At 39.5% G+C, this 20,177-nt stretch overlaps 2 protein-coding genes across 5 annotated transcripts; one reads left to right on the forward strand and one right to left on the reverse strand.

The window, feature by feature from the left end:
- The first annotated feature begins 3,883 nt into the window (after positions 1–3,883).
- On the forward strand, positions 3,884–10,850 carry gzf1 (GDNF-inducible zinc finger protein 1). Of its 3 annotated transcripts, none has more exons than XM_046060599.1 (8): positions 3,884–4,213; positions 4,775–5,775; positions 6,389–6,572; positions 6,686–6,855; positions 7,248–7,342; positions 7,543–7,710; positions 7,860–8,017; positions 9,967–10,850. In XM_046060599.1, the coding sequence occupies exons 1-8, from the start codon at positions 4,208–4,210 to the stop codon at positions 10,687–10,689; spliced, it is 2,505 nt and encodes an 834-aa protein (XP_045916555.1). In that variant the 5' UTR covers positions 3,884–4,207; the 3' UTR covers positions 10,690–10,850. The 3 variants fall into 3 exon arrangements, with proteins under 3 accessions (XP_045916555.1, XP_045916556.1, XP_045916554.1); XM_046060600.1 differs by lacking the exon at positions 3,884–4,213 and adding an exon at positions 4,227–4,311; XM_046060598.1 differs by lacking the exon at positions 3,884–4,213 and adding an exon at positions 4,368–4,614.
- A 1,632-nt stretch (positions 10,851–12,482) lies between these two features.
- On the reverse strand, positions 12,483–20,177 carry napbb (N-ethylmaleimide-sensitive factor attachment protein, beta b). Of its 2 annotated transcripts, XM_046061019.1 has the most exons (11): positions 19,946–20,177; positions 17,912–17,991; positions 17,549–17,665; positions 16,714–16,760; positions 16,167–16,244; positions 15,985–16,040; positions 14,753–14,837; positions 14,542–14,646; positions 14,391–14,459; positions 14,240–14,290; positions 12,483–13,713 (listed from the first exon to the last, which is right to left on the reverse strand). In XM_046061019.1, exons 1-11 carry the CDS (start codon positions 20,044–20,046, stop codon positions 13,612–13,614), a joined length of 891 nt encoding a protein of 296 aa, XP_045916975.1. In that variant the 5' UTR covers positions 20,047–20,177; the 3' UTR covers positions 12,483–13,611. The 2 variants fall into 2 exon arrangements, with proteins under 2 accessions (XP_045916975.1, XP_045916976.1); XM_046061020.1 differs by lacking the exon at positions 16,714–16,760 and having other exon boundaries at positions 19,946–20,001.

Raw genomic sequence — 20,177 nt, forward strand, 5'->3', positions numbered from 1 at the left:
CCCTGTATGTTCTTCATGTGGGTGAAGTTGTTTCTTACAATACCCTGCAGTCAAAGAAGTTGAGATCACGACTGAGAGTCTACATCCATGCTAGCTGCTCTGTGAGGCTGTACTTATTACTTATTACTTCCAGACAACTTGGAACTCGAAAGTTTCCGACCTCCAACTAGAAAAAGTACAACAAAACGCCACTCAGAGTTGGAGTTCCTACTGGTGAACTCGGCAAATCATTCTACCCCGACTTCATGAAGACAATGGCAGCACCCATGGAAGCGCATATTGTATATGTAAATTTATACTTTTTTATAATTTTATATGTATTATAAATATTTGGCTGTATTTAATGAAAATAATACATAGTATCATATACTTATGTGTTTTTTTTATATAAATCAAAGTCAACATATGTCGCCAAAGTTATTAGGTGGCTGGTTACAGTAAACAGTATCTGAAAGTCATCTTCTCTACACAAAAGTTACAAAATGTTAAAAATGCCAAAAAAACTTATGTAGCTAGACGGTAACACAGTTAACAAGGAACGTATATCTATGTCACTCGGTTTCATTAAAACAGCCATATTTTTAATTAACACCAAGGGCACTGCTGAGAGTTCACCTGTGTGCACACTTGACAAAAAAACATCAGTTTGTCACAGTCAGCCATGTTTCTTGTTTACATTTGGCGTCATGCACCTGGAAGGCTTTGAGGTGGGAAGTCAGAAGTTTCCCCTGGGAAATTCTGGCCTCCAACTGTGACTGGAACTCAGGATATAGCACAGTGGTGCACAGTATAATGTTTACCATTGTCACCATCCTGTTAAGCATGTTAGCACGCTGACATTCGCAAATTAGTTATGCATGTATTTGGTCATAACACAACTGCTGGAGAAATAGACATTTTAACCTGACAATGACGCTAGTAAAAAAGTCAGGGCATGACCGGAGTCATTAGGATTTGTCCACTGGGCAACATAGATATCTGCACCAAATTTCATGGCAATCAATCCAGTAGTTGAAATGTCAGTTTGGGCTACAGCAGTGGACCGACAGACAATGCCATATCTAGAACCATGCTGCTAAAGCGGCTAAAACATTTGATTTCTCATCAGTCTTAGTCAAGAAGAAGCACATTTCCACATTATGGCACTAAGAGTCTTCTGCAATCTTTGTGAATCATTGGTTTCTTATGTCCGGATGTTACATTGAGGTTTTAGGGGTTCCAGCAATATTCTGGACAGGCTGAATGTGGTGTGGCACCCAGCCAGTGAAAAAGTAAAAGAGAAGTAGAAAGGGGAAAGAAGTTAGTTTGGCGTGTTAGGAGAGACTACCAGGGACAGGTCTGTACTGCTGTGTGTATCCTGGCAAAGCAACCTTGGCCTTGACATGACTGCACAAACATGTACAATATTTGACTGCTGCCCAATGTCTTCCTTACATAAATATGGGTGGAGATTCATGTCCATTTACTTAAACAACTAAAAGCACCCTACAAGTCTGCAATCATATAATCAATCAATCAAGTGTATCCCAGTGTCAAAGTAGAAACATGCCATTGATTAAAAAAAGTATTAACGCTTGTTGAAATACGAGTCTAAGAGCATGAAAAAAAAAATCAATTCATGAAATATGTTTTCTGTTAACTGAGTTCACTGACTGGAGGGGAAGAGAAAGACACCACAGAATACTGAGCTGGACTGGTTTTTGATTGGTCTGGCATCAGCTGTGTGGTTACATGGTCAAGCACAAAGAGAATGCTGCGGTTATTCTTGGACCACCACTGTCTGCACTTCCATGTAATGTTCTGGTGTTTACCATCACTGGTTCAGTTCATCTGCTGGGATTATGAGTCAGCCCAGTTTAGGAGCTGAAGAGAGGTCCTGCAAGGACACTCGCTCACCCTCATTGCATCCAAATTAAAGTGTTTGTCCGACTCAAGCACACAAACCGAGCCCGGACACAACCAACGCCGCCAAACTCCTAAATTCTACTGGTTTTTTTGTTGTTTTTTTTTACAGTGTGTGTGTGCTCTGTAGCCTCAAATTAAAATCAGCCTTGGCTTTGAGTTTTACTTTTTCTCTCAAACAGTGCACATTTTGTCACGTTGTGTGTGCGCTGGGGAATGTCAGCACGGATATTTTCAGTTGTGTGGAGTTGGAGGAGTCTACCCATAGCAAAGCAAACACGGCCCGACGTCGGCAGAATGTTTTGTTTGCTGAGCCTGTCACCTTTCAGCGAGAATTTGCACATCATCATCTTCACTGACAGCCTGATGATGTATCTGTGGGAATTTATTTTTTTACTGGATGGCCTGGCAATGCAGCTGGCTATCAACTTCAAGCATGCCATGGACTGGTAACATCTGAACCCTGACTGACATCCACTTTCTATCTCCCCAGCTTTGTGCTTTTGAATAACACAACATGCCCTGGAGTCGTTTGAAAAGTCAACCAGTATCACTGCTGGATGTAGATTAAAATGGCATGTTTCTGAAATGACTGTCTGACCTTTTGTTATTTCGTTGATGCAGCATATGTTCTCCCCCTTGATTACACATGTCCACCAGTAATGACATGTAGAAACCTCAAGTCTGTTCTTCTGCCATGTCTTAATTCTGACAAAGCATCCTGTGACAACATCACAAACCATAATATATCAACATTACCTACAACGTGAAACTGCTGACCTTTCAATACATGACACATTACAGTATGCTGCACAAGGAAAATGAAAATGTGACCCAACTGAAAAATGCAATGAATGTCTAATATTAATATATTATTTTATCATATAGCTAAAGCAGCTCCTATGATCAGCCAACTTTTCTATTATATGTAGAGTCCTCCTTTTAGACAAGAAAAGTCAAATGAAAAAAGCCCGAAGGAAAATGTATTCCTTCCTCTAGTCACAGTAAAGTATGGTAACATACTGATAATTAATTTGTATGACTTGTCTCATTAATTTGCACATAGTAATTCAGTATTCCATTAAACTCTAGGCTTATTTTCATGCTAATAATTTATACCATATTAATATATATGTAAATACTTTTGATTCCCATGAGCATACACTTACAGACTATTGAATCGCAAGATGTTTTATGTCTTTAATATAATAATGAATCAAGAAGGACCAGTTGTATGAAAAGTGTAATCTATAAAATATGGTATTGAGTGTGTATGGCGGAGGAGTAATGTATGCCAGACGAACACAGTGTTCCAGGTCAGAGCTGAAGTCTGCACAGCTTTGGTCCAGAGAGAAGCATGAGTCACCAGAACAGAGAAGATTGCTAGCTTGCAGAATTCATTAAGACAAATGTAAGGTATATGGATTTCCTCTGGAAGGAAAAAAAACCTTGGCAGCTGGAGAACAGCACCCCAGTGAATCCTCAAGTACCTTTCCATACACCTTTGGAATGACAGCATAGTTTTTGCAACTCTGTAGATGATTTATGCCGGTCTGAATGTAAATGAATTAGCTTAAATCCTTCAGCGTGTTGGCCTATTTTGAATTGTTTTTGGAACCATTCTCATATAACTACAAGAGACTACAGAGATTGTAGGCCTATATCATGGGTATTAAACAAAATGTTTTAAGCCCAGTGGAACTATCTGCTAGAATGAGAGTTGTCTGTGTGGAAATTGATAACGCTAAAGAAAATGCAAATTTGTCCGTTAAAGATGCAGGCAAAACTGCTTTTCCAACACTAGAAGCTTATTTCATGTCGTGGCCATCAGTACAATGGCGCCCCCGTGTGAATATGAGACAGTAATGCACTAATGAACACATTTCGGTAGGATTAGGATTACGGTAACCTCATAACTTCACTGACGTTATGTCACCTTTTAAAATTCTGCAATAATGCAACGGTTGATATATACCTTTACCCTGTTTCACAAGGTAGGGGCTTACACCAATTAGAAAGGAAATAAAGCAGAGTTTTACTTCAAATGAAATCCCAAAGCCAAAATTATCATACATTGTTAGCTATCTTAATAACAATATTAACTGTTACCTGTAACGTTAAAGCCTCAAATGTAACGTTTAAACGGATGCCAGAGGAGGTATTTTTCCACAGGTGATAACGCTATGCGCTTATAGTCAGTAAACCTGCTAACCTGATCCTGGAACAGCAGTTGCACTCGGCAGTTCAGCGTTTAAACACGACCACAAATGAAGGACTGATCCCAAATCAGCCATCTCGGCACCGGATGTCGGTAAGTAGAAAGACAAGAGCCGTTTTCGGGATTTATACAGGAAATACTTTCCGCCGTAGAGAGCATTTGTGAAGGGCTGCCATTTTACCGACCTTACGGTAAGAAAAGTCGCTTCGTGTTGATGTGTAAGCTCTGTGGCTGCTACACGTTCACTCATGCACTGAGTTCGATGTGTATTTTTATCACACATCCACCCGGTTTGTTTTATGCTACCCAGTTTATGTCAGCTAACATAGCTTGTTTACCATTGTGCCGTGAGGCTAACGTTGCTGTTAGCAGTTAACGTTACTTACCCTAGCAAGATGAATATCAAGACAAAAGCACAAAAATATAAGTAACGTTATACAGCGGTCATGGCAGTTAGGCTGCGGATACTAGGGATTGCACTAAGTGTCAGAGAGGTTAGTTATTTTAACGAACTCCCCAAACATTTAGCTTAATGTTAACTCAAGTTAGCTTCTCTTTGCCTTCCCGGTAGATTTTATCTTAATTTACAGCTAGTTTACACAATCTGTGGTTTCATCATCACAAGTTTACTCCATTTGTTTGTTTTTTCTGCAGCATAAATCCATTATGGTGGCCAAAGTAATCCAGCTCACCTCTAAATCCCACCATGAAAACATCCTGGCCTCTCTGCATCAGCTGTGTCTGCAGGGACAGCTGAGTGATGTTACAGTGCAGGTAGACTACCAGGGAGAAGTGCAGGAGTTTCAGGCCCACCAGGTGATACTTGCAGCATCAAGTGGTTACTTCAAGAAGGTCCTTCTGGCTCAGGATGCTGTCCGAGACAAAGTATTACTCTCAAATATGCACTCAAACGATTTCTCCAAGTTTTTGGAATTTGTGTACACTGGTAAAGTTGAGGTTGCCAGAGACAAGATTGGTGATGTTCAAGCAGTGGCACAGTTTTTGGACTGTGAGGACCTGTCAGAGGTTTGTGATGTGGCCATGAGTGCTGGAATCCTACAAAAACCAACAAAGAAAACAAATGCACCAGAAGTCAGAGAGGAAGATGATTTACATGGAGCCAAGAAAGAAAAAATTACCAAAGGGAAGAAGCAGCCCAAAAGCTTACTTCTTAAGCGGCGGCTCTCTCCACAGAGCTCTAAGAAAGAAGTCATTTCAAAAAGATTTAAAACAATGAACTCAGAGAAGGATGAAAAAAGACAAGGAAGACAGATAAAAATTAGGTTGGCTGGGCGTAAAGTCCTTCAGAGGTGTTTAAATACAAAGAAATCAGCTCTTAACAATGAAAACCAAGTTAGCAATGAAGACAAAGAGCAGCATGAGGACAGGACTGAAGCCGACGCTCAGCCAGAGAATCAGCCAGAGAAAGCAGACGAGTCATCGTTGGGAATGCCAGTCTCTGATGTGGATGATTGGGACATTGAGGAGGATGTGCAGAGTAATGATCCTGAAGACCCCTTGGTGTTATCTCTGGGGGAGGAGGAGGAGGAGGGACAGACCAAGGAGACATTAAAAAGAACATCCAAGGCCCAGTTCCAGTGTAACAAGTGCCAGCGGACCTTCCACTATGAGAAAAGCTACTTAAAGCACATCAGGTAGTTATAATAGGTATTGATTGATACCATAGTTCTTTATGTACAGTGTGTACGGACTGAAACTTGTATTCTAGACTTTGGCCAGAAAAGCTCTATTTGACAGGACTGTAACAGATCTTAAGGATTTGCATTTGCAAACAATTTTGATATTTTCTTTGTTGGTCTTATAGTGTGCTACCCCATGTTGTTGACTCTTCTTGGAGTATGTGCACTGTTCCAATGTCACACTTGTAATTATGGTGGGAAATGTGAGTCATCTAGTAGGCATTTGGTCTTACCTTAGCTTCCCGGTCAATCTTCCAGTGGCTCTATGGGCTATATAAGGATCTGTGACGACACAAGCTGCGCCGCTGTACTTTTTGGCGTAAAACACTCTGCCATACACAGGTTTTCAACAGTTGTGGGCTTGCTTACGGCAAAATTAACTGTCAAATGTTTGGTTGGCTTGTCCTTTTCTAACTATATGGATTAATGTGTGACGTAAGTTGTTATTATAAGAATTATTTTGTTCACAAGCAGTGACAACAAGGTGAGATGATCATCAATGCATCTTATCATGATACCTAAGATAACATTTGTCTTCTGATATTGCTGTAACTGTTCATTTGGCCAGTATGTACCACGGAGTGAAAGCAGATGTCATTTATCGCTGTGAGACCTGCCTGCAAACCTTTGCTAACCGCAGCAACCTGAAGATCCATGAAAAGCATGTACATAGTAACGAGAGGCTTTTTACCTGTGACTCCTGCACAAAGACCTTCAAACGAAAGAAAGATGTTGTCCGCCACCAAAAACAGGTGAGGATGAATGAAATATACAGCATTAAAATTTCTGATTTCTTGAGTCACACATATCTGCATGTTTTTTCCTGATTTGATCATTTCTGTCTTATAACCCTGCTGCTGCTCAGGTACATGAACGTAACAATCTGCGACATGTCTGCCCTGAGTGTGGAAAGGGACTCAGCTCCAAAACTGCCCTGTTGTTGCACGAAAGGACACACACGGGTGCAAAGCCCTTTGAGTGCACAGACTGTGGGGCCAGATTTACCCAGAACTCTGCCCTCAAGATGCACCGCAGGTACAGAGCTGATCCTTAATTAGAGTGTAGGTTGTGTAATTGCTAAAGACAGGCGGGTTTGTAACGGAAGGGTTTTAATCTTGAGTTAGTGAGGAAGAGTATAAGTAATTATTGCCTCTCTTTGACAATTACCTTGACTTTAGCATCCTACTGCTTTATTGGCATGCCATGTACATGCAAAACAGAAGTGATCACAGGGAAACTCCAGTCAGATTTTGACTGTCAGTCATCAATTGTAAAAATAAACACTTCCAGCTAGAAAAATCTGGAAAACAGAGAGTAATAATGACTTGACAATGAGAGATGTGAATGTTCATTTATATGTACTAATGACATATGTTTATATGTATAACATAGATGAGGGCTAAACTTGTCTGTTTTACTATGAGTAGGACTCACACTGGAGAGAAGCCATTTTCATGTGATGAGTGTGATGCCCGGTTCACACAGAAGCACATGTTGGCCTATCACAAGCGATCACACACAGGTAAGCGTGATTTCATTTCAAAACTATTTCTACATTGCCATCCTAAGTTTGACTGTAGATTTTGGAACTGTTAATCCTGCCTCTGTTTGGAACCTTTTTTAAAAGTGGGCTTCGAAGCTTGCACCCAATGAAGACAAGGCTGTCTACACATGCCAGACTGATGTGCAAAGATTGTTCTGAAGCATTTTTTCTCCTGTTAGGCGAGAAGCCCTTCATGTGTGAGGCCTGTGGGAAAAGCTTTGCATCTAAAGAATATCTGAGACACCATTCAAACATCCACACTGGATCCAAGCCATACAAGTGCGAACAGTGTGGTCGAGGCTTCGCTCAAAGGAATTCCCTTCACCAGCATTTAAAAATACACACAGGTAATTGTATAAACCACTGGCATTTTAGTTCTAGTTAATTTGCCATTTTTGTTGTTGTTTTCTTCCTTACTGTTCCCTCCTTACAATTTTTAAAAATTTTACATGTGTGTTTTCTGCTGTATGCTTGCTCTCTCTGTGTTGATTGTTAGGTGAGCGTCCGTACAGCTGTAAAGACTGTGACAAGCAGTTCACCCAGCTCAATGCCCTCCAGAGGCACCAGCGTATTCACACAGGAGAGAAACCCTACATGTGTGGTCTGTGTAGACGCACCTTTACAGACAAGTCCACCCTTCGCAGGCACACTATGGTGAGCAGTGCTTATCTTGTGTGCAGCAGCTACCTTCAGAAAGGGTATTTTCAATAGTATGGGTATTAATAAAATGAGACCTATTATGCTAATATCCAGCTCTTTATTTTTATTCTGGGATTCCACTAGAGTAGCTTTGCATGATTCACAGTTCCTTATTTATTTATTTATCTCATACTGGTCTTTTAGACCTCTGTCTGAAACAAGACGATTTAGCACCTGTCTCTTTAAAAGCTCACTTTCTTTAGATTGGCCAACTTCCAGGGAGCCTGTGGAGGGGCGCAGCACCTAGTGCTTATGGCCTGCACTACCCACACCGCGTCATTCTCTTGCCGGTGTGCTGAACGGCATATGACAGCTACAGTATAGCTTGGAAAAGGCGTAGGAGCACTGATTTTGATGAATTTACTGTTTATCAGACCACAAATGAGACAGTTTGGAAAAACAGTAGACGTCAGAGGGGAGTGTAGCTGCCAAGTAGGTTTATCTGCGGGTCCACAGTACTACAATACAGGCCTACTACATGACTCACTCTCAAAACGGTTGCAGTTTGGTTTGAGCAAAACTACTTCATTAGGTTTAGGAAAACTTAATGGTTTGGGTTAAAATAAGTATGTTTTATCTCAGGAGGCGTGTCGTGTAGTAAAATGGGTGTGACGTGCTAGACTGCAGATAGATCCTTCTTGTTTCTGGGGCCACGGATACTGAATATGCTACAAAAACATACAACTTTTATAACTTCATTCACTGATTTTGGTGAAACCTGATCATATTTTATAGAGAAAAAATTTCTGTCTTTTTCTTACGATGTCCTTCGGCTGCCCTTCAGCTGCTCTGCCTCAGCTCTCTGTGATTTGCGGCGTTTCCTGATTAATCCTGATTTCCTGATTACTGCTGCCGTGTGCAGCTCCCAGTAGAGGCAGAGTCAGCTAGCTACTAGGACCGCTAGCTGCACAGCTAACTAGCTAACAGAAGCTACAGTTAGCACTTGGCTTTCCTTCACAACCGAAAAAGCAATTTCTCCGTTCATACTGAACAACCTCCAAAAACTTGAATAGTAGTCCTGAGCAGAGTAGTCTCACATAGCCAGACCAGATCTCCACACTATGTTTTAGCGCTGGCACAGCGTTGGACAGAGACACTGCGACAACAGCATCTCTGAGCTATGAAACCCATTATTTTCAAATGCTGACTGGGTGGTTTGTTGCTGCATCGACAAAACGCTCAGCGCACCGCTTGGTGTGCTCGCTTCAACATAGTTGAATTGCGGCCATCGCAGCACAAATTGCTTCCTATCTGCCAGGGCCTTTATGAGCAGAGCAGTCGAATAACAGAGACAGACTAAGCAGGTGGATGGGTGTGTGTCCTGAGCAGATGACTGTATAACGACATTTGTGCTGCTCTGATGTCAGCTAGGCATGAAAGTATAAAAAAACGTTTGAAACCTAGTATTCGGAGCAGTCAGAAGCCTGACTTGTTTACTCACAGGGATTACTTTTACATATACATACTTAATATGAACCTCCGACATTTTTTAAAATATATATACACATACACACTGTATATATAATAGGTCTCGTTTAAACTTGTACTGTGTCACGATCAAAAAAGGAGCATTGTTAAAGGGATAGTTTGGGTATTTTGCAGTGAGGTGGTGTGAGATACTTATCCATTGTCAGTATATATAGTAGCACGTCCCCAGAAGCAGACCGAAGTACCGGCAGGAAAGCTATGCTATGCACAGCTGTCTGCTTCTCTACTGTAGGTAGATTGACTATGGATAAGTTCCTCATACAATCTCACTTAAAAATACCTGAACCTATCCCTTTAAGGATTGAGGCTTTTGTACAATGACCACCAATGCGTGTTTATCACCTAATAACTTGTGTTTCAATTACTTTGACACATCAGGCTGCTGTGAAAATAACGTGACCTCTTTTAACATACAGATTCATGACTCCGATGCTCCCTGGAAAACCTACCTTGTGGTGCTGGAGGGAAATGTGGAGGACAAGAAAACCAAAACTCCCACTAAAGAAAAAGTGGAGACAGGCGAGAAAAAGAGCACCAGTAGAAAAAGCGGTTGTGCTGCTACTAGTACTGGTACCTCTGGCAGTCCTGGTAAAAACAACACTGACGACATTGTGGTGCCGGCTGAGCCAGTCACTATCCCCTCTGAATGGACCACTCATGGGGCCATTGCTCTAGTCAGCCACGGAGCCCTCGGCGGGATCACGGTCATCCACACTGAGGTGCCACCTGGGACTCAGATCCAGCCCATTTCCTTAGATGGATCCGCCATCCCTGTCCCCTTCTCTATACCAGTGTCCATGGCACACGCTATTCCCTTGTCCTCTGAAGCTTCCACCATTTCTCTGTCTGTACCCACTCTCTCAGTTCCTGTTTCTGATGGCATGTTGGTGTCAGTCTCAGATACCCCAACTGTTTCTACACCATCTGTCCTGGAAGCTGCTGCTTCACAGACCATTTTGGCTCCTGTTTCAGAGACTAAGGCCACTTCTGAGACGGACATTTTGCCGCCTAATGTTCAGGCTGTGATTATCGATGACAACATTTGTGGAGAAGAACAAACGACTGCTGTCCCAAGTGACAGGACAGCAGATAACCCCTTAGCTGAACCTAAAGTCTCCCTAGCTGAAGATGTTGTGTAGAACATGCATGTCAATATAAATAATTATATTTGGTTGTAGGGAATTTCAAATCCCTTTTCATGTTGTATGTACACGAGCATTATCAGTGTCTGAATGTGTGTTCTGACCATGTGGTGTTTCATCATTATTGATACATCATTTAAAGTGTTTCATTAACAGACTTGGATGTGATGTGTAGTGTTTGTCACACTGTTTTGGAATGTCATCAAAACTGCTTTAGTCACGTTTAAGAGATATAACTAAGGTACATACTTAATTAATGAAATAACATATCTTACAAAGGGTGAACTGTGGCACAAGTTGAAATGAATATTAATAAAAGTAAGTTGATTCTTTACATATAATGCTGGACATCAGGCTCAGTACATTTTACCACTCACATTAATATCAGTTCCCCATACATCATGTATTGCAGGAGTTATAGCTTTGATATTCTTTATGATGGTCTGGGAACCTTGTCAGTCCTTGGCAGCTGCAGAACAGCACCCCAGTGAATCTTCAGGTAGCTTTCCACACACCTTTGGAATGACAGCATACTTTTTGCAACTCTGCTGGCGATTTATGTTGATCTGAATGTACATGAGGTACCTTAAATCCTTCACAAGTCTGGCACTGTTTGTTATCTTTAGGAGACTGGTTTTATTGGACTGCCTCCAATTACAAAAGAAAACTTTTAAGACAAATGACCTCTGAAGTTTGACATTTTTAACTCACTGAAAAATGATCAGGCTGTTTTTAAATCACTTGGTGTCGTTTTTTCAAATGGGTCCCGTGACAATAAAATGTAAATTTTAATAATTTACCATCAAAACAATATTGTCAATTTGGACACTTGCTAAGAGGGTAGGCTGACATGTTAATCTGCCAATAGAGGCATGAGAAAGGAAATGCACACTAAACATAATGTGGACATTGGATCGCTCTTGTATAAGGACGTGTCACAGCAATGTCAGAACTAGGTTACATAGTAGACTGTAAAGATGATTGCTTTTTTTATTTACCACCCCGACAAGCTCCACCAATCAGATGTTTGAATGACACACAGGAATGTAATAAATCAATAGAGGACTATATGAATTTGATTATATATTCATTCTAACAAAAGCAACAGATAATGTATTTAGTAGTCTTATAAATATAACTCAAAATATTATCTTTAATACATTTACACGAGTTATGATAGAAAAAATTATTCTTTCTTATTTCACTTTCCATAGGCAACACATGGGACGTGCTAAATAGTACTGGAGCAATTCCTGAATTTGTGATGATATGCAGTTAGTGCTCTATAATCAATACAAAAAATTATATTGCCCAAATTTCAAAACAGAAAGTGTGCCTCCTGACATGTTATATACATACAAGCTTGTATTATTGTGCTTGTGTAGAGGAGAGGAGAGACAGGTATTATTGAGGCCAAGAATTCACAAGTTCAATGTGACTTTTTGTATTTAGGTTATTTAAAATACACTTCCACTCCTCATCAAGTTATTAAATGACACATACCTGATAGTACAGGTTGCATTTCAGTGTTACAATCAATTAATCCATTCAGGGCTGACCTTGAAAACTGTCAAGTTTCTGACATTCCTTGGAACAATATCAAATTACCAGATCGTCAGGTGTACAATATGAAACATCCTACCTAAACACTTAATACAGTTTGACGACAGGCTTGCGAATCAAATATATGTTGCATTATATACCCATAAGAGTATTCAAAAGCAAGTGGAAGTTTATTACATATAACATATTTCTGTTTCATAGTAAGGTCAAAGGCAGGTCAGAACAGCTGGGATATAACATCTTTATTTGTCCATTCGCACAAGCATACAGATCATATCCAAGGTCCATTGTCATCCCATCTGGAAGAAGCTGGATATGCAGGGCGACTGACCCTTTTGTAGAAACTTTGGTCTGGCTCACACTAGTGAATGTACACCACCACTAAACTATACCCAATGACATGCTTAGTAACTGGCCATTTGGAAGGTGCACTGCAGAAGTAGACCTTCAATGAGAAGTTCATGTCACAACACAGCATGAAATGAGGGACTAATGATGCCCATTAAGTCCAAGATTACTTCCCTGCAAATTGGGAGTAACTGTTTCCATGTCAATGCTTTTGATTAAAAAATACACTTTTCACAGGCAAACTATAAATCACAGCTTACAGATTAAAAAATTCAAAATGCTATTACATAAACAAATCCTAAATTAACAATACATAATCCTAATGTAAGTATGAATGTGTATGGATTATATACAAATGTTTAACAGTCTACACTTGCATATCACTGACCTTCAAGAGTCTCTCCCCGTTAAAATGCAAACAAAATCACTTTTGTGACTGTGATGACTTCAGCTTAAAGAACCACCGTAACATTGATTCTATGCCTTCTCTTCAACTCCAACAAATACAAAATTTAAGATATTGGTACATTTTTGAAATCCATACACACCATGATAATCTTATGTACATCAAACCGAAACATTTAAATAATCTGTTTTAATATATAGCAAACTAGATTTAAAAAAAAACAAAAAAAAAAAAAAAAACAAGCTGCATCTGACTAGGAAACAATAATTGTACAAAACATGCAGTGCTTGTTGTCAATACTAACATCAGTTTCAATACAATATACCGCTCTGAAATCCCCCAGGACAGATTTCAGCAGAAAAGGTATGCAGCAATCCTCTGGAAAGAGGTGAGGGCGAGAGGATTTACATTCTGACTAGATTCAGAAATGCTTGTAAGGAAAGCAAAGATAGTACTCTGACAGAACAGCAGTGAGCAGTGGAATATTCAAAATCAGACACTCATCTCCAGATGCTATACACAGTGAGGTGAGTGGCAGTGTGTGTGAACGCATGCGTGATGGATTTGTCCCTCTTTGCTGCATTTCTACCCCCAGGTTTCTTTCATTTCAGATCCCCTTCATCACCCTGGATGGTCTTTTTGATGCGCAGCAGGAGGGTTGTGTGCCACTGGTCCAGGCGTGAGATTGAGTCGAACTCCTTAACCTGCAGATGGGCCAAGGGACACAGAGATAAGACTTCCCCTTTCAATTAGAAGGTTCTGATCATTTGATTTGTTACACATTACTGGTTATTTATTTTCAGATGAAACAACACAATATACCCAATTCAGTTCATTTCAATTTCTACCACCAGCATTGTATATGTATAAACTAACACAGCCAGTAAAAGTGATGTATGTTTCTAAACCCGACTGGAATATTGCACAGTATGTACCATACTGTAGATGAGCACTCTTCCCTCTCTGACTTTGACTTAACTTTGAAATATCTAGCTCAGCTTTGTATGCTTATAGTGAAGCACTCCATTACTCTGTACCAGTTTCACATAAACACACAGTCCTGGGAGACTGAATAGGTACCTGAGATCCAGCCTTCAAATTTCTTTAATACACAAGGGATCCAAAAAAACAGACAAGAAGCAGAAGCAGTGGGATTCCTGTGCTCACCAAAAGCCTTGTTTTAAAACTTCAGACCTTTCTCAGGGTATTAAAAAAAAAAAAAAAACTTACAGCCTCTGTGAAAGCTTCGCTGTTCTGTTCCTCATGAGCTTCAAGAAGTTTCTGTTGAGACACAAAGAAAATTAAGTTACTCATAGAAACTGAATAAATTAAGGGAAAAAGTAAGCCATCAGATTCCTCAGAGTTCTCAGCATTGAGTTACCTTCAACAGTTTGCATTCTCGAGAGTCTGAGAAAGCTGGGAACATCTCCTCATATTTTTCAATAGCAATCTGTAGAGACACAGAGTGTTAAAAATCTACCTCAACTCCCCGTGCCAAATCCTGAGACTGAACCGCAAAGGTATAAACTCGCCTTAGCGTTGAGCTCGTCGACAATAAAATGACAGAGGGAGGCTTTGAAGAAATATTCTTTGGCGCTGTATTTCAGCAATGGGTTGTCCATCGTGCTGGCTCCGACCTAGATACATCCAAATCATTCAAAATGTATTAATAATATCAGCGTCACCGAGTCAGTGTTGATTGAGAAAGTGCAAGCATGACACACAATCATATGTAGTACACACCTGCTCGTAGATCTCAATAGCCTTCTGGTACTGCTCCAGCTGAGCACAGTAAGCCCCCACCTTCAGCAGACACTTGTTCGCAGAACTAAGGACAATTGCACAACAAATTTTACATAACACAAACTATAATATATGGAGTATGTGCTATCAATTGATGTGTTATTTCAAAGGTTTGTAGTGTACAGCTCAATAGCATGTGACACTATAAAATGTATTAACTTATCAAAGAAGGAAAAGTCCTGAACCTGGAGAAGCCACTGTAAATTTAAATCGGCCATCATTAACTTTATTATTTGCACCTGTGATTTTCCTTCTGCAACATGTCCAAATGTCCTTTGTGACAAAAGCAGACTGTTTACAGTACAACACTGTATTTATATTAGTTTCTTTGCTGAAGCAGTATTGAAAGCACAAGGCTGAGAAATCTATGATAGGCTCATTTTGAAATAAATGCAAATGTGTGTACCCATTCTGACTTATTGTAACATTCAAAATACGCTAACTCTGTCACATGAAGGTTAACTACTTTTTAAAATACTGCAAACTCTCCACTTGCAAAGTTATATAATTATGCATACGGGCCACTTTTCACTACACAGATATTTTCACATGCCATAGCAGGTAAAACACAGGTGTAATTAATAACCATAATGACAGCAATCCATGCAGTCAGTTCATGGTGTTGTGCGCGTTGGCTCACTTGCACACGCTTGTCAATGTTATTAGTGACAGCTGTGCTTTCCTCGCTTTGACAAGCTATTTGGAGACTGGAATAGAAACTATCCATCACGCAACAACTTGTTTACACTTTTTTGTACTTGCTGAAGTTGTTAACATTAAAAAAATCTATATCTTGGAAATTCTTTACAGCATTGTAGTTTTAAAGACTATTATTCTATCAAATTTTCTTATCACTAATCAACTAGTTTGGGTGATAAATACTACAGTAACTGGTATAAAAGTGAACAGTGCTTGATATAAATCAATAGAACTACTAATAAAACAGCTAATACTGAGAGAATTATTCAATTAAGGTACCGATCCATTTTTTCTTTTGAAATATAGTCTTAGACCTCTACACTGGGGGTCAGAGTACAAACATCACTTGGAAAATTTAAATCACTTTTTGCTTTAATTGATCAAACATTAACATGGCTTTATTTTAGGGCGTTTGAAAACTGACTGATCAACAATATTTTAATCTAGTAAAAAAAACAATAAAAAAACAGTACCTGTTGGATTCTTCTCCTTTGTAGTAGTCTGCTGCTTGTTCATAATGGGCAATAGCCTGCACAATAATAAAAATAACAAACACTGTTTTGTGTTCCTCAAAACAAATATGCCTCGTAATGGTAGTATTAATAATTATTAGTAGTGTTAACCGACTACGTAACCTCTGTTTATATAATATTACCTTTTCGATATCCACCATCTCAGACTCGTAGATCTCTGCGATACTGATGTGGTGTTTGGCTGCGATGGTGAATCTTCCCTGGAGGAGGAGGAGGAGAAATCATTACTAACTGGATCTATCCACACGCGCCTCTCAAGTCAATGAAAGGGTTGTGTTACATTCTCATTGCAGAGAGGCGAGGTCAAGTAGTAGCCTGTGGCTTCATGTCTACAAGATTTTAGCTTTTGAAATTAATCCCAGCTGAAGGGAATAACAAGTAGTCCATTTGATCAAAGTATCAGTATTAAACAAACACATGTGTGCGCTATGAATACGTTGATATGAGCCCAAAAATAAAATCTGGGAGTGGGAGGACAAGCGGGGAGGGTGTGCTACATCAATGTGCATGAAGATTTTCTTCTAGATGATGTTATATCCAGAACTAAAACTGTAAGTCAAAGGAAAGTAGAAGTTACAACTAAGCACTTCTAACCATTAAAATAAAAATGATATGGCCAAATGTGAATCGCAACATAGATGGACACTTTCTACTGCATGTGCATCTTACCATGTCTGTGTATATATCGATGGCAGCATTTAAACACTTGATTGCCTCTTTTGCCAGCATAAAGGGAAGAGGAGGGAACAGTTAGACATGCTGTTAGTTTTGTTTAAATCTAACAGAACATTGCACAGCACCCCATTCTGTATCCGTCTACAAGCGGTGTTATTTCAACTGGGAAAAGTGAGGTGTTCTTATATGTTGCATGCAGTTATGTATGACAACTAGAATACTAAACAAAACCACAAGCAATACCCTCCTCTTTTTTTTCCTACAGAACAAATAAATCAGCCAGCTACCATCCCTCAGCCCTATGGCTACATTTATATTTAGGAGTAAATGTAAATAGTAAATGAGTAAAAGCACCACTATAAATCAACTAATGTTAAATGCCAAGTATCAACAGCAAAGCAACTAAAAGGCAGACTAAGGTGAGATCAGCCTCCTTATGAACTACAGGATCATAGCTAGAGAGTCAGTAATAAATTGCCCTGGCTTGCTGTCAAAAATGTGAGAATTCAGGCTGGGGATGCCAAATGTTTTGGTAATCTAGAATAATGATGATGACATATTTTCTGTCCGACACTTATATAGCCTCCTCTCCACAATGCTAGATGAGGGAATCCTCTAGCAAGTCAACTTTACAATAAATGGTATTCATGAAAAAACTCTTAAATGGTAAGACATTGATGTGATAAATGAGAGCAACTGTAGTCAACATGTGGATATTAAACAGTACAAATATTCAGTTAAACAAAAGGGAAATAAAAATTATGGCACTAAAATGTAAGCTATGGTTTGAAATTAGGTCTGAACTTTGTTCGTTACCACACGGTCTCACCATTAGGGTCGGACTTCTTGAAAGCATTTCCTGCATCAATGAAACTGGTGGCACTGTCATGTTTGTTCTGCAGCTGCATATGGATACGTGCGGCTTTGCAAAATGCATTTCCAGCAGCTGAAGACACACGAAAGAAGAGAGGGACAGAAACGTTCACACACACACACAGTACACTTTGCATTTAGCTCACACTCACTTTTCTGCATTTTTTTTTTTTTTTTTTTTTTAAACTTGTGGCACCTACACAAGGGCTGCGCTTTGCAATTACAGTGCTAAAAAAAATCTGCACATAATCCTACAGCTTCTCAAGTGTGTTGAAATTGATAAGTTGGATAATTTTAAGTTGAAAACTGCTTAGCACACCGCTCCAGTTCTTGGCCATCTTGAACATGTTGGCTGCTCTGCAGTACATCTCACATGCTTCTTCCACTTTGTGATGTCCTCTAGACAAAGCAAGGAAACAAAAATAAACCAGATGTAAACAATTTAATATAGTACACATTTTCACACAGGCTCCCTAGCATACTATTATTATTATTACTATTATAGTATTGCTGCCACGCCAGAAAAAGAAAAAATGATCAGTATCATGTTAAACGTGAATAGTTTATTGTTATAACAAGAGGTTTTTCATGTTATTATGATATACAAATTATTATTTATAACGTTATACTACATATCTTGTACAACTTATGGTTAGAACGTGAAATGTTTTTGTTAAAACATGAAAAAAATACTGATCCATTTTTCTTTTTCTGGCAAGGCAGCAATACGCTTCCATAACATACTAAAGTTAAACTGATGGGGGGAATCATCGGTCTGACCTACATATTGAAGTTCTAATAAATGATGCCTAAATGGCACCATGGGATGATGAACTGTATGACGTGCCAAGCTGTTTCATTTCTCGGGGAGATGCACTGCTGAGATTGGTAGACTGGTTTATGTAAATCCCTCTGTGCACTATAGTTCTCCCTCCCTCCATGACAAGAAGTGGACCCCTGGGAGCTCCCTGTAGTTGTAATAATGCTCTGGCCATTCAATCACGGCAGAGGATTACCAGAATTACCAGTATAAAGCCCGCCAAGAGCTTTCACACATGACATTTGCCGACTAGTAACATCTGGGGATCACCTAGGACAGAGCTTTGGAAAAAAGACAATATCTGCTGGCCTTTTCTATTTTGGGCCTATACAAACAAAGGCTTGCTCTTGTCTCTATTACATGGTAAAATATTTAATTATAACACAACATGTATTATCCTGCGACCCTGTACGCAGGATAAGTGGTTGACGATGGATGGATGGATGGATAACATGCATTATCAGATTTAAATAGCACCATATCAATGATCTCCCCAAGGTCAACAGTAGATAATAAGTCTTGGATAGGAGTCAGAGTGTTTGTAAGCTTTGTCATGAGCCGTTTGAGAAATAAGAAACCATTTTAAAAAAAAATGTATGATGCGTAATGAATAATAGGGAAAAGCACTTACGAACCGTCCTAGGTTTGCTTTTATTACCTCCTTCTGGAACAGTGTTTTGCCTCTCTTCAAGTAATTTTTGTTGCACTTTATTCCTGCCTGGTGCCATTGTCATTACCTTACTGGCAAAACTCAAATAGGCTGAGTGGGACTGCTGAACCCTTCAGCATGTAAAGTCCAATTATAATTTTATAGCTTAAGTACAAAGTAAACGGACCGTTCTCCTGGGTATAAATTATTTTGCTGTATTACTCACACCATTAATGTTTTATTTTCTTCCATGTCACTATGTGAATGTAAATTTGAGATACATTTACAATGAATATCTGATTATCATATGTTGATGTCTCCTCAACGATGAATGCAAAACGTGGGGTAAGACCAGAGGTAAACCAATAAAATGTGGTCACAACCCCCTCCCCCCCAAAAAAACAGATTTCTTGACTTGAAGCTGAAAAGAAATGTAACTATAAAAAAACAATTGTTCACACAATTTCACAATACAACGTCTACTGACATACAGTAACGTTAACGTTATATGTCACTTAGTATAATGGCAGAGACTGAGTGAAACTATAGGAAAGGGTTGCAAATAAAGTCTAAGCAGATATCTTAACCTTCTGAGTTACCTGCAAAATGTTTACTGCGTAGCCAGTCGTGATCTGCTTGCTTGTTTACAATGCTAATGACTGCTAACTCAGAAAACTGATATTACTTAAAGGAATTATTACTCTGAACGTCATATGTCGCCTCCCTCTGGTTTAATATCTAACTAAACCTGTACAATGTTTTGCAGGTTAACACATCGAGAACTAACTAAATGTATGTCTACACAGAAATAGGCTGCGTGCCAACTTTGCTGCTGACAGTTAACGCTTGCTAGCTGTTTGTTCTTTGGTGCAGTGCTGTCTTACCCTCCAAACATCCCTCCCAAAAAAGAGCCAGAGGACTTGACTTTTTTGTCAGCGTCCGCCATTAGCTGAATCGCTTCCTTCTCTTTCCCGGTGTTGTCCATTTCTTTGCTTTATTTGGAACAAACTTAACGTTATAGTGAGGCAGAAAATAAATACCCGCAGAGGATTCCGCTGTGTACAGTACGGATTACAGTCGACGGGTTTATTTAGCGTAGGCTTGCACCAGCTAGTG

Source organism: Micropterus dolomieu, linkage group LG10, assembly GCF_021292245.1.
Source record: "Micropterus dolomieu isolate WLL.071019.BEF.003 ecotype Adirondacks linkage group LG10, ASM2129224v1, whole genome shotgun sequence".
NCBI lineage: Eukaryota > Metazoa > Chordata > Actinopteri > Centrarchiformes > Centrarchidae > Micropterus > Micropterus dolomieu.

What these genes read in the sequence shown, in the direction of transcription:
- napbb (XM_046061019.1), bottom strand. Translation starts at nt 20,046, where the DNA reads ATGGACAACACCGGGAAAGAGAAGGAAGCGATTCAGCTAATGGCGGAC. An exon ending in AGATGGTGGATATCGAAAAG is followed by an intron (nt 16,041 to 16,166) that starts GTAATATTATAT and finishes ATTATTGTGCAG; the next exon opens with GCTATTGCCCATTATGAACA. An exon ending in CTATTGAGATCTACGAGCAG is followed by an intron (nt 14,647 to 14,752) that starts GTGTGTACTACA and finishes GGATGTATCTAG; the next exon opens with GTCGGAGCCAGCACGATGGA.
- gzf1 (XM_046060598.1), top strand. Translation starts at nt 4,567, where the DNA reads ATGGCAGTTAGGCTGCGGATACTAGGGATTGCACTAAGTGTCAGAGAG. An exon ending in GCCCTCAAGATGCACCGCAG is followed by an intron (nt 6,856 to 7,247) that starts GTACAGAGCTGA and finishes TACTATGAGTAG; the next exon opens with GACTCACACTGGAGAGAAGC. An exon ending in GCATTTAAAAATACACACAG is followed by an intron (nt 7,711 to 7,859) that starts GTAATTGTATAA and finishes GTTGATTGTTAG; the next exon opens with GTGAGCGTCCGTACAGCTGT.